Genomic DNA, 13775 nt, shown 5'->3' with positions numbered 1-13775 from the left:
GGGGCGGGGGGACGGCGGGGGCCTCCCTCTGCTTGCGCCGTTTTATGTGCTACTTTATAAGCATTCGAAGAGGTTTATACATCCTATAAGATTTCCCGGGCCGTTGTAAAGCGTGTTTATGGTAGGAAACCAATTTAGGTGGGCTTAAGGTAGACTTGGAGGAGGACATTAATCGCTGTAGAGAGCCTTTTCCCAGTTTTGGGCAAGGGGGTGCTAGAGACCATGGAGGGAGGGAGGGAGATTTCAAGCCAGTGTGAGTGCGTACACCCGAGCCTCCTGCTTTTAAGGGAGAGAGGCGGGGGGTGGGAAGAGGGGGGAGTTTGATCCTTGCACTGGACTTTATCCAAGCCGCTAGCTGACGCGCGCCGCTGGAGTCAAGCAGATGCCCCGGCGGGCCCGCTCTTGTCTCTCTTCCCTCAGGTTCCACTTTAGAGCCTGCCTGGCCCTCTCCTTCCCCACCTCCGTGCCAGGCTGTGTGTGTGTGTGTGTGTGTGTGTGTGTGTGTGTCCGGGCGTGAACACATGTCCACGCCCGCACTCTCTCCTGTGCCCGCCCATATATCATCCCCCACGACGCAGGCAGGGCCTTTCAGCCGCGGCAGAGAACGTCCCCAACGGGGCCAGGGTCTGGCCCTCGCTCAGTGGCCCGGGCGGGCGGATGGGGGCTGGCAGGCAGCGGCCTCTCTCACCCCTTGGTCTCTTTGCCTTGCAGTGGCCCCCCAGCGGTCCCGGAAAAAGCGCTGTCCCTATACCAAGTACCAGATCCGCGAACTGGAACGCGAGTTTTTCTTTAACGTGTACATAAACAAAGAGAAAAGACTTCAACTCTCTCGGATGCTCAACCTCACTGACCGGCAAGTCAAAATCTGGTTCCAGAATCGCAGGATGAAAGAAAAGAAACTGAACAGAGACCGTCTGCAGTATTTCACTGGAAACCCCTTATTTTGAGAGCTCCAGGAAGCGCCCCCTCCCCAGCCCCACTCACCCACCCTCCTTCCCACCAGCCTGCCCTCCGCAGGCCCAATGTCCTTGGGTTTAATGACGTCTCTTCTCTGTGGAACTTCACGATTCCTTCCCACGGTCAACTCGGGACCTCCCAGCGACCACTGCAGCCTGCGGACGAGGCCGGAACTTGGCCGAGCGGATCCTAATAAGGGGAAAATGGTAAATGCAAACGTCCCTTTACAATTTTACCGCCAATGTGCTGTCGTTCCCCCTCCCCCTCTCCGAGTCCTCGTGGGGACGCGGCGGGGTCTGTAGAAAGTTAGGCCGGGTTGGGTGTGCTAGAAGGCGCTGGTGTTTTGCTCTGAGTTTTAAGAGATCCCTTCCTTCCTCTTCGGTGAATGCAGATTATTTAAACTTTGGGAAATGTACCTTTAGTCTGTCATATCAAGGCATGAGTCACTGTCTTTTTTTTTTTTTTTTTTGTGCGAATAAATGGTTTCTAGTAAAATGGAGGTTACAGCTTCAATACACTGTATGAATTCTCCTCTTCGAGGTTTAGTGCCTCATTAGGATATTTTAGTGGCCAGAACCCATGCAACTGAAAATCGAATGAAATACTTTTTAGTCCCACTAAAATAGTAGTCATTCCCTCCCACCACCTCTAGGTTACTGGTTTTAAAAATCATGTTAGTGATGAATTTCTGAATTGACGATGTGACCAAGAAATGCTGGCGCTGCCTTCTCCAGACAGTAAGGCTGGGGCAGCAGAAACCTAAGAAGCAAACTCCCACCCCTACCCCTAGTCTAATGTACTTGGGATTTCTGAAAAGACAACAACCATTTTTAAAAACTGGTTAGAAAATCCAAATGATCTCTTACAAGCTAACAAGGAGCCACAGTCCCTTAAAAGAAGAAACCAAAATTAGAACCTTTCATTGAAGGGAGAAGTTTTCGAAAAGGAAGTCATCAGTAGGTGAAGAGGGCTTGCTGGTATCATCAGTGGACCTGAAGCAGGGAAGGTAAACCCTCCCCGCCCCCACTGAAATAGGGCCAGGAGCTGCAGACCCTCTCGTGGCATTTATCGCTTCAAGTTAAAGAATGTGGTGAGGGCTGTACTGCACTTTATGTTGCAGGGCCAGGCAGGCTGTTTACAAAACCTTGAACTGTCTAGACAACACCATAAAAGCCAAAGTTCTAAACAGCTTAATTGGGTTATATTATACACCTTCTGGTGGACCCAAAAGAGATTTCCGCAATGTGCAATAAACTGGAGGAGTGAGAAAAGCTTCTCTCTCTCTGAAAAGAGTGAAGTGAATCTTATGACTCTTAACCTCTCCTAAGCCCAAAGACAAAATATAAATCTGTAAATGCACAGTATCCCATGCATCTTCCAAGGAGTCATGCATTTCAAAATGCAATTTTAAAAATTGCTAAGCCTTATTTGGGAAGGAAAAAATAAGTGCATAAATGTATGCCTTTGAACTTCCGAAATGTCAAGGTCATCACCTTTAACCTTTCTGAATAATTAGGCGCCTTAAGGTTCTTCTTGATTTTCAGCTGCCACCCACTCTCACACATACATGCTCACACATAGCCAGAGCCACACACACACTTATGACCACACAAAATCATACCAGGAGCTCACCATAAATCTAAGAAAATTCCTAATTTCAGGATCAATAACCTTAATTTCCCTGCAAACGTTTGTGTAATGCAATAGCAGTCAACTTCTTTTTAAAAATACTGATTAGATTAAAATGCCTGCTAGCTGCTTTCACTACAGCTAGGAAAGGCTGAGAATTTTGGCGGGGGGTCTTAAATAGTGATCCCCTTTGCTTTAATGAAGAACTGCAGTTTTAAAATCAAGCATTTGAAAGAGGGAGTTCTGTGCACCCTACACCTTCATTAAATTTGAAAGCAACTTGCCACCCTGTGAAATAAATTATTGCACTTTCTATAATAAGGAACAAAAGGAAATATAATTATATTGCTTTTAAAAGCATCCTTTGGTGAAAGATGCAATGAAAACAAAGCCTACAATCGAAAAATTTCGTTAAGAAGGGGATTCCTTTGTTTGAGATTCTAGATATCGGTTAAAATGTCAGTGCCACAATAGTATGATCGTTACATGAGCTTAAAACTGTTTTTTTTTTTGTTTCTTTCTGCTTCCATCTATTTTTTAAAAACTTCATCTAAACACAGCAAGCTTGTGTGCCCACCACCCAAGGCAAGCCGAACCCGAGATACCATTTCCCGTTTGCAGGGGCCTGGAGATCCACACGAGGGCGCGCTCACGTTCCAGAAACCGCGTTTGACCAAGAGGCCGCGGTACCTTATCTGTCCAATACTGGATTCTAATAGGCGACCTCAACCCCTTACAAACAGGCGGCAGCTAAGGTGTTTGCTAGTTTATTTGTTCTAAGCAGCCATGAGGTGTGAGAAGCTGTATAGAGACAGAAAACGGAGCAACTAGATTCAAGAAACAGATAACCTAATCTTTGTCTTTTTAAAGATAAAGCTATTGCAAAAGAATAGCTTGGTATAACTTGATGGTGTGGAGGAGAGTTTTCAAAGATAAATGTATGCATTTTGAAATACACCATAGCCACTGCTAGTTAATTAAATTAGGGAAAATCAATTTTCTTGGTTTCAGTGTGGTGAGCCTTGTCTAGGGTTGGACACCCCCCACTTACATCCCCCTACCCCCCCCCGCAAAAACAAAAATACAAAAAACAAACAAACAAAAAAAACCCAAAAAAACCTTCGTCGGTTTTGCTCCCTCTCAGACCGCCTGGAATGATTAAAAGGCTTTTGTTTATAACAGATCAGGGCGCGGCCAACTTAACCAAATGTCTCTCCGAAAAAAATAAGACGAATGGGGGACTGGGAGAATCGTTCTGGTTTAGGGAGCCCGGGGCCGTGCCTGGCGTGCGCGGCTACCAGTGGCGACCGGGTGGCGCCGGCAGGACTGTGAGTTGTTGTGCCCAGGCCAGGCTGGGCTGATGCGGCCACGGGACGCAGCAGGCACTGGGGGAAACGTTTATACTTCAAGGCGTTGTGGAACGGGGAATGTATTTGAAGCAAACGGGCTTTGCGTTTGACAGAACACGCCACCCTTTCAAACTGCACGCCGGTCTTGAGCAGAGTTGAATTTTGACTCTCAAAAGCAGTGCATTCGTTGTGTGCCCTCCCTCCTCCAGCAAAGCCCCTGACCTTGGAGAGGGCCTGTGTCCCCGTCCGGAGTTCACAAGAGAGGAGACAGGGCTGCCGGACATTGGCCTCTCTAAGGGAGGATGACTGCCCCCTTTCCCTCTCCGAAGTTCATTGTGAAGAGCCTGCAACCCCCAGAATTAGCGCCAGCCTTGTTGACCCTCCAAGCCCTGGACCAAAGGCCCTAGGGCCTGCCGCTCGCCCGTCTCCCGGAGCTGGCCTCAGCTTTGGTGGGGAGGCTGGGGCGCCAGTGAGCCCCCCGGCGAGGCTCCAACGAGTGGTGTGGGTGTTCCCCGCGGGCAACCTTGGCTCCACTAGTCTGACCGCCGGTCCAGCTTGGCCATAGTGAGGCAACCTTTCCCGAGGCTGAACGGGGTCCTCGGTCTACGTGGAGTGAGAACTGCCCTCCCTAAATGTCGTTGTGTTCCTCCCAAGGCGGCCCCAGCGGCTGCACATCTGGCTGTGCGGGGGCCCCTTGTACTTGGCTGGCAGCCGCCTGCGAAACACCGCTTCTCAGCGGTCTGCAGTTCCTTTCCTCCCTGCGCCCAAGATGGGCCTGACAAGGGCCTGGAATCAGACCAGGACCTCTGGGGGCTGAAGATCTCTCCCCACTCCCATCTTTCAGAGTGTGTGGGGCTTGCGGAGAGTGGCCTTGGATCCTGAGGCGCCAAGGTCTCAGACTCTGAAGTGGAAGGGAAATGCGCGAAGTAGGAGTCTTTTGTGTCTGTGAAGAAAGAGGCTCTCCGGCCGCCGGCCCTTGTTGCACGTCTCGATAGACCCCTTATTGCATTGGTGGTAGACTCCTCATTTGCCCACTAGATTTCCTTTCACCTTGGCTTGGAGGTGCACAGTGCAACCCGGAGCAGAGCCCTGGGAAAACAGCTTTTCATTGACTCCATCCGCTCTGTCCCCAAAGAGTGACACAGCCCAGAGGTGGCTCGGGAGCCTAATCCGGGGTGACCCTAAGAGCCCACAGGTCCACTCAGGCCCAGGGCTTCAACTTTTCTTCCAGGAGACAAGAGTGCAGATGCAAGTCACTTTTTGATTACAAATGCTAATTTCTTGCTCAAGTTATTCTTTTAATTTTTCCCTGGAAAGAACTGTGGCAGGAAGACGGGCGTCTTGGTACAAATATGGGTATTCATCTCCTTTATGGTGCAATATTGATTTATTATTAATGGTAACTGCTCCAACTGATCTAAAGATGATCAAAACCATCAGCTACGTTAAATACTCATAAGCAAAATAAAGGCTGGCCTTTAGAGCACTGCCTTTTTATTCCATTTGTCTCATCTCAGCCTTAGAGTCTTAGGCACACTTTCCATCCTTTGGGGCTCAGATCATTCTTTTATATTATTTCTATCTTGCTCAATTTTTAAATGATAAAATATCTCAAAATATTGGCAGTCTCTAGTCTCAAGGAGAGGGTCTGAAGGCAGAAATTTTAAAGATAAAAATAGAATTTTTTTAGAACAGATTCAGAACTACATCTGATATACACATTTTTGTCTGTGAGTAAAAACCTATGTAACTCTAATATGGGAGTGACTTTGAGCTCAAAGTCACTGAAAGCTGAAATGGAAAGGTCCCCAAATTCTGAAGACACATCCTGCCTATTCACTGCAGACCTACCCGCCCGCAAGGAATTGGTTGTTTTTAGCCTGTATGTTTTCTTCATGTATAAATAAAGATTATGAAAGGGCATTTGATGGGCATAAAATTCCCGATTAGATTAAGCAGTCTTGGCTTGCTTAGGGTAGGGAAAATTGGGCAAACGAGTTCCCAGCAGCTCTCTTGGCCGAAAGGCAAAAGGGAGACACTCGATACTGCTGGAGCGCCAAGCTGGTGTCAGGACGCCTGCGGCAAGCGAGTGCAGCGGGCACTGTATCCAGCCTTGGGCACGCTTAGCCCTGGCTCGGAACAAGATCTCTACTATGTGAGAAAGCAAATTTCAGGGCGCTGCTCAGTGGTTGTTAGCTTTGAACAGTACCTTAGCAACCTAGAGTCAAAAGTTTAGGGTTTTTTTTTTCCCCCCCTGCGTCCTCAACCCCCACCCCCAAGCTCAAAAACAGCCACCCCTGTGGAAAGGTAATGTTTAAACCTCAGGCTATGCTGGGATGCCGCAGCCAAAGCAGTTAGAGGCGCCAGGCTTTTAACCTGACAATGATGTTGTATTTGAACAGCTGCATAAAGGTTTAAAAGGTCTGTCTCATTGCCACCGCGGAGTTTTTTAAAAGAGGTTATTGTTTGGGCGAGAGCACTGAGAGGGAACAAGCGAAACGGTCCCAAGGCCGAAAATAATGTTCAACGCTTGTTTCCACCAGGACAGGGGAGATTCCTTTTTGGGAAGAGGAACAAAGGGTTTGTTGGGAAAGGGTTTTGTAAAGGAGCGAGCGGGCTACTAGGTCCCCCAGAATGCTGAGGCGCTTTAATGAACATCAGGCCCCAAAGAAACGTTCTGTTGAGGCGGAAACCCAATTTACCCACAAGTTCAGTCTGTGGGCCTGAAATCCAAGGCCAGCCCATGCCCCAGCGAGTGTGGGGAAAAGAGAACACAAATGCCCTCCCAGACTGAGAACTGGTTCACGGTCAGAGTTTCTGGGGCTGCTTTAGTTTCTCGGCTGGCAGGAAGGGAACCTGGCAGGCTGAAGGACAGCTGCAAGTCCTGGCCAGCCCCTCACTCAGGGCAAGTCTTTGGAAATCAAGGTTAAAGCTCCCCGCTGCTGCCCCGAGGCCCGGGCTTCCGCAGGGCGGCTCACCCGCCTGCAACCAGAGAGGGAGGGAGGAAGTTGTTGAAGTTTCTCATAAAACTCTGAGTTTCCATGGTGGTAGTGGTGGTAGTGGTGGTTCTTTAATGAGCTGGACCACAACATCAGACCATATCCTCTTTATAGAACTTTCCCTCACCAAAGGAAACAGAGAACTAAGGTTCCCACCGCCTTCCCCTCCCTTACCCAAGTAAAGCCTTGTCAAATAATTTTAGGAATTGTCCAAAACTGTAAAACTCAACTTCTGACAAAAGTACAGCTTTTAATATTTGACAATTTGTGTTAAAACAAAAATTGACCTTCTTGGTTAGCAGCGAAGGGAAAAAAATCAATAGTATAATTTTCAATAATTCATAAAGTGAACGCCATTATGCTAAATTTAACTATTAATCTTATCCTTTACAAAGTCTCGATTGATTTGTTAATAAAGTATCTTCCCGTGTGTGGCAACAGCGGGCATAACTCTTTAAAAACCTTCAGAAGCAAGAAAATTACCAAGTAGCCCAAGAATGTAGATGAGAATTTTATTGATCGCCCTGATTCTTCTTAATATGTATTAATAAATTCCACAACCTTTTGTACCTTGCACTTGTCAGAAACCAATGCTTTTACAAAATCCATAAAAGGAAAACATTTTTCTTTGCAGAAGAACCAAATGACACCTTTGCATTTCTCTCTGTCCTCCTTGGCCCAGTCAATTTTCTAAAACTTCTGGATTCTGAGGGTCAGACTTTCTCCTATTCTTAAATTTTTTTTCCTTTCCTCCTTCCTTTCTGCCCTCCATTATCAGGGTGTGGGGAGAGAAACCTCGATTTAGTTCTCCTGCCGGGAGCCCGAGGGACGCTTTCGCGGATAGTGAACTGTTAGCAAAGAATTGTCTCTGGGCTGAAAGCTCCCAGATGTCCGGCCCCGCAGAGGTCAGGGTGTGGTTCCTCTGAGAGCCGAAGGCTCGTGTAGCCCGCTGGGGCGCATAGGGACCGGGAGCCAGGCAGCAGGACCGAGGGGGAGGACAACGCCGGGACCCGACCCATCCATGGGGATCTGGGCCCGGCCAGCTGCTTGGCCTCCCGGCCCTCTCGGCCCTTTTTTGCCTCCACCCTCCGAGAGACACCTTGGCCGCTTGTTTGCCCCGAGGGGTTTTTCCTTTGGATCCCTGAGGTGGGATGTCTCAGGACCCGCGGAATCCGACTCACCTTCCCCGCTGGGCTGCCCGGAACTAAATTAACCAGCCTGCGCCCCCACCCGCTTGTCCTGGACCCGGCCCTCTTAAGCGCGTTCTGCCTGGGTGTGTGGGGGGGGATGCTTCTGTGCGCTGGCGCCAGGGCACTCTGGCTTCCCTCCCCGTCCGTGTGTGTCCACTTGGAGGCCCCTAGAGCTGAGCCTTTCCTTCCGCCAGTTGGGTCCAGTGGCCGAAGCGGGGGACGCGAGTGGGGCGGGCTGGCCTGGCGTGCCCTGGAGAGGCGGACTGGAGGGCGGCGGAGAGCGCTGGGCCGGTTGTCTCCAGCGCGCACTATCGCGGGCGCGTAGTAGATGTCGCTGTTGTCCGTGCTTACGCGGCTGGCCGGCCAGGCTCTGGAGCACGTGACCTGAGAGGAGGCTGCGGCTCAAGGCCATTTTCAAATCTCATTGGCTTGGTTGTCATGTGGTCGGCAGAGGCATCCACAATTACACGGGGAATGTTTTCCTAGAGATGTCAGCCTACAAAGGACACAATCTCTCTTCTTCAAATTCTTCCCCAAAATGTCCTTTCCCAACAGCTCTCCTGCTGCTAATACTTTTTTAGTAGATTCCTTGATCAGTGCCTGCAGGAGTGACAGTTTTTATTCGAGCAGCGCCAGCATGTACATGCCACCACCTAGCGCAGACATGGGGACCTATGGAATGCAAACCTGTGGACTGCTCCCGTCTCTGGCCAAAAGAGAAGTGAACCACCAAAATATGGGTATGAATGTGCATCCTTATATACCTCAAGTAGACAGTTGGACAGATCCGAACAGATCTTGTCGAATAGAGCAACCTGTTACACAGCAAGTCCCCACTTGCTCCTTCACCACCAACATTAAGGAAGAATCCAATTGCTGCATGTATTCTGATAAGCGCAACAAACTCATTTCGGCCGAGGTCCCTTCGTACCAGAGGCTGGTCCCTGAGTCTTGTCCCGTTGAGAACCCTGAGGTTCCCGTCCCTGGATATTTTAGACTGAGTCAGACCTACGCCACCGGGAAAACCCAAGAGTACAATAACAGCCCCGAAGGCAGCTCCACTGTCATGCTCCAGCTCAACCCTCGTGGCGCGGCCAAGCCACAGCTCTCCGCTGCCCAGCTGCAGATGGAAAAGAAGATGAACGAGCCCGCGAGCGGCCAGGAGCCCACCAAAGTCTCCCAGGTGGAGAGCCCCGAGGCCAAAGGCGGCCTTCCCGAAGAGAGGAGCTGCCTGGCTGAGGTCTCCGTGTCCAGTCCCGAAGTGCAGGAGAAGGAAAGCAAAGGTCGGTATGAGCAGAGTTGCCACCCCAGCGGGGCGCGCAGCCCGGGAACCCGGCAGAGAGGGAGTGCCGGGGTGTCCAGCGCCGAGCTGGCGCCCGACTTGGCAGGTGCTGCTCCGCCTGGCTTTTAGAGGGCTGATCTCAGCCCTGAGAGAGTCCCCGCTTCTCCCCTGCTGCCCTGGCCCTCCCCGCCAGTCCTGGCCCCACACTGATGGCGCCCGGGCAGAGGAAAAGCTTGCGGGTTTTATTTTTCCTGAGCTAGACCTGAAACACAACAAAAGAGCGCAAAGGAGACCTGCGGCTCGTAAACACGACCCCAGAGCCTCCTTTCTCCTGCTCAGAGTTGCAGTTCCAGTTTTGCCTTGAGCCCAGTGATCATGTTAAGGTGACCCAGGGCACCGTGTTCGTGTTCACGTGTATGCACCCCGCATCCTGCGAGCTTGGGAATGGTGAGGGGAAAGAGATGGCTGGTCTGGTTGCTGCTTGAGTTGGGAAACAGGGCTTACTGCCTTTGCTGGGCTAGGTAACCTTGGCTTTGTTTAGGAAAAGTGCTGCAGGCTTTGCAATCCGTCGGCAAAGAGGGCAAAGGCGGAGGGGGAGAGTGGAACCCGCATTGCCCACCCTGCAAGGCCAGCCTTAGTGCTGGGCTAAGGAAAAGAGCCAGGGATCTGGCTTTTTGAGAAGGAACCTCGCTCCTCTCCCCCAGTGCTTAGAGGTGGGCCATGGTAGGGGGCTCCATTTCTGGGGAAATGCTTTTGTGTGGGGGCAAAAAGACATGAAAATTAAGGAAATTCTGGGGAATGCAACAATACCCAGGCAAGGTGGGAAAGGTGCTCTAGCTTCCCCATTTATCTTTTGAAAGAGAATGAGCACTTATAAACCTGACTGTGGGGCTCCCTGACTGCCTAGGAGAGGTGGGGAAGAAGCGGCAGATTTGGGGACTTGAGGCAGCAGTGGGGTTGGTAGGCTTGTCCAGGTTGTGGCTTATTCCCCTCGGTCCCTGTTACGAGCTGAACCCTTAGAATGTTGTTGGGGTGATCTGGAAAGTTTACTATTGTACTAATGTTTTGTACAAGTCAGAAAGTTGAAAGAGAGAGAGAGAGAACCCAAATGCAGACTGTCCTGCCATCATGTCATTCACATAATGAGGCATCAGTGTAAGATTCCCTTCCAGGGCCCACTTCGTGTGAGTAATGTTTAATACTAGCATTTTCCAAAGCGGCCTGGCTGCCAGCAGGGTCATGGCCAAGGGTACATTTGAACAGACTGAAGAAAAAAACCAAAACCAAAAAAAACCAAAAACTCTTGATTTTTTTTTCTTCTTCTCCCTTTAATTTTGTTAGAGGAAATCAAGTCTGATACACCAACCAGCAATTGGCTCACTGCAAAGAGTGGCAGAAAGAAGAGGTGCCCTTACACTAAGCACCAAACGCTGGAATTAGAAAAAGAGTTCTTGTTCAATATGTACCTCACCCGCGAGCGCCGCCTAGAGATCAGTAAGAGCGTTAACCTCACCGACAGGCAGGTCAAGATTTGGTTTCAAAACCGCCGAATGAAACTCAAGAAGATGAGCCGAGAGAACCGGATCCGAGAACTGACCGCCAACCTCACGTTTTCTTAGGTCTGAGGCCGGTCAGAGGCCAGGATTGGAGAGGGGGCACCGCGTTCCAGGGCCCAGTGCTGGAGGACTGGGAAAGCGGAAACAAAACCTTCACCGCTCTTTGTTTTTTGTTTTGTTGTATTTTGTTTTCCTGCTAGAATGTGACTTTGGGGTCATTATGTTCGTGCTGCAAGTGATCTGTAATCCCTATGAGTATATATATATATATACACACATATATATATTAAAAAACTTAGCACGTGTAATTTATTATTTTTTCATCGTAATGCAGGGTAACTATTATTGCGCATTTTCATTTGGGTCTTAACTTATTGAAACTGTAGAGCATCCATCCATCCATCCAGCAATGTGACTTTTTCATGTCTTTCCTAACACAAAAGGTCTATGTGTGTGGTTAGTCCACGAACTCATGGCATTTTGAATACATCCAGTACTTTAAAAATGATATATATTTAAAAAAAAAAAAAAGATTAAGAAAACCCACAAGCTTGGAGGGAGGGGGACTTAAAAAGCACATTACAATGTATCTTTTCACAAATGAATTTAGCAATTGTCCTTGGTGAGATGGGATATTGATGATTTATGCCTTGTAGCCTTTCCCTTGTGGTGCATCTGTGGTTTGGTAGAAGTACAACAGCAACCTGTCCTTTCTGTGCATGTTCTGGTCGCATGTATAATGCAATAAACTCTGGAAACGAGCTCGCTCCCTCTGCTTTCTCAAATGGAAATATGTTATGGTGGAAAAGAAAGCCTATGGTGAGATTATCTTCTGGTTACACTCCCTTTTGGGGGCATTTGGGCAAGGGAGTGATAGACTAGTAGGGAAAGGGAGATGGGGGAGAAAAGCTGGAGAAGGCCTAGGGTATTGGATTTTGGCAGTGGTTGGGGGAGAGGAATGATAAGCTAGCCTGAAAGTGAAGTTTTCATAACTGGGAGGAAGGGGAGTCTCCTCTTTCCTTTCCTAGTCCCCAGTGACAGTAATATAATTGCACTCTCAATGGGTGTGAGCTTTCCTCTGGCCTGAACCTGGTAAGTAAGCCTATACCCCAAGCCACTTTCTCCTTGAAGCTTCCCATTTGTGTGTTTTTCTCCTCTTTGGTTTTGGTTGTGTTGTTTTTAATGCTTTCAGTGGCATCTTGGTGATTTCTGGCTGGCGAGCAATCATCAGGGGCTAGGTTGAAGCTAGTCTTGCCCACCTGGAAGTTGCCGGCCTTCATTACAGGAGCAAGGACAAGCAGCAGTGTAGCACTGCAGCGGATCCAATTCTGTCCCCTTTCCCTCAGCCCTACCCCCATCCCAAGCGCAAGACAGCCATACCCCAGAGAAGCCGAGGATGGGTGAGTTCTCCCATCCGACTTTGCCTTGATCTCCTTGTGGACGGGTTTTATGCTCAGTCATTACCTTTTAGTGGCCCACATTAAAATTTTTTTAAAGGAAGAAATGAAAAGATTTCCCCCAGTCTTTCCTCTATTTAATTACAAAATGCTGGTGGCATCTGGGATGCAAGAAAATGCAGAAAGCGTGACTGAAAATTTTGCAAATGAACATAACCTCCTATGAAGTCTACTGTTCCATTCACTGCCATGGCCCGGGAGACTCCCACCAGCTTCCACCGGCTTCTACAGGATCCCACTAGAGAGCCCAGACTTATCTAGTCCTGTCGGGGAAAAGGGAGAAGAGGCCTTGCACGGGAAAGCTAACAGAAAATTCGTTACCCCAGGTCCTGCCTGCAGTTTCAAACAGCTTCCAGCAGTTTCACAAAACACATCCTTTCCATTTCTTCCTTTTAAATGTTTCCCTAAGAACGATCCATTTAGGTGCTGTAAGTCCTCGTCCAGGGAGTCTTTGGGACACTAGCATTCAGAATTTTAAACTTCCTCCTCCAAACCAGGAACATTCCAAGACAGAATTCTTTTAGGGGGTCATTTCCTGGGGGTGGGGGAGAGGGCTTGGAATGAATGCTAGATTGAAAACGTTGTAATAGATTTGCCCCAGACTTAACACCGGTTGGGCAGGAGGAGGGTAATTTTTATTTAGCCGTTTCTCCGATCATGTGGGGAGAGCCATTAGTTGTTGATAGTGGGCCATGTCTCTGAGGAAAGCCTGAGCTACAAGGCAAAGGCATCCCCTCTGGAACAAAATCAGAAAGCTATTGGCAAAGGTAATCAATCAGGCCATAAGTAGCCATTTACCCTCTTCCTTTTCGGGGCTGGAGGTGGGCCGGGAGCCCTCCAAGGGTGAGCTGGGCAACTTGTAGAGCGAGGAATATGCCCACCGCCGCCAGCGCCCCGGCCGCTTTTGTCTCGGCTCCCAGCCGGGCTTCCGAGGCTTTGTACCATGGATTTGGGAGTGACAATGGGCATTTCCCTCAGATTCAAGGCTGCTCAACCTCACCTCTGTAAGGGAGAAAAAAAAAATCAGAAGGGAGTGGCCCAAGGACTTAGCCATTCGGCCGAAATTTTTAGACATTTTGAGAGTCTACTCCGAGGCCTCTAAGTGCGAACCACGCGAAGCGGCCCTGCCCGGGGAGACTCACTGAGGCAGGGCTGGGGCGGCGAGCGGGAGCAAGCTGCTCTAGCATTTGGGTTCTGCCCTGTGGCGTGTTCTCTTCCAGGGCCTTTCCAGCAGCACCGGAGAAGATGAGGCACCCTGGCCGCCACTGTCTGTGCTGCGCCAACTCTCCCGGCCGCCCGCCCTTCCGAGGTCAGGCAGAAGCCCCTCTGTGTCCTCTGCCGCCGCGCCGGGCCACC

General features: G+C 49.6%; 2 protein-coding genes across 2 annotated transcripts in view; both read left to right on the top strand.

Annotated features, from left to right (window-relative positions):
* The window catches only part of HOXD11 (homeobox D11), a 7888-nt gene extending 6429 nt beyond the window's left edge, over positions 1–1459 (top strand). Inside the window, exon 3 of the mRNA XM_011991960.1 lies at positions 712–1459. Within this exon, the coding sequence (XP_011847350.1) occupies positions 712–947 (236 nt within the window). The 3' untranslated portion in view covers positions 948–1459. The remainder of the gene's footprint in view (positions 1–711) is intronic.
* Positions 1460–8423: 6964 nt separating this feature from the next.
* Positions 8424–11727, top strand: HOXD10 (homeobox D10). The gene is made up of 2 exons (XM_011991855.1): positions 8424–9407; positions 10748–11727. The coding sequence occupies exons 1-2, from the start codon at positions 8663–8665 to the stop codon at positions 11023–11025; spliced, it is 1023 nt and encodes a 340-aa protein (XP_011847245.1). The 5' UTR covers positions 8424–8662; the 3' UTR covers positions 11026–11727.
* Positions 11728–13775: the final 2048 nt, after the last annotated feature.

The sequence above is a fragment of the Mandrillus leucophaeus genome, unplaced genomic scaffold (assembly GCF_000951045.1).
Source record: "Mandrillus leucophaeus isolate KB7577 unplaced genomic scaffold, Mleu.le_1.0 Scaffold40, whole genome shotgun sequence".
Classification (NCBI taxonomy): domain Eukaryota; kingdom Metazoa; phylum Chordata; class Mammalia; order Primates; family Cercopithecidae; genus Mandrillus; species Mandrillus leucophaeus.
The sequence above is the reverse complement of the archived record's forward strand: the minus strand, read 5'-3'. Positions and strand labels throughout refer to the sequence as shown.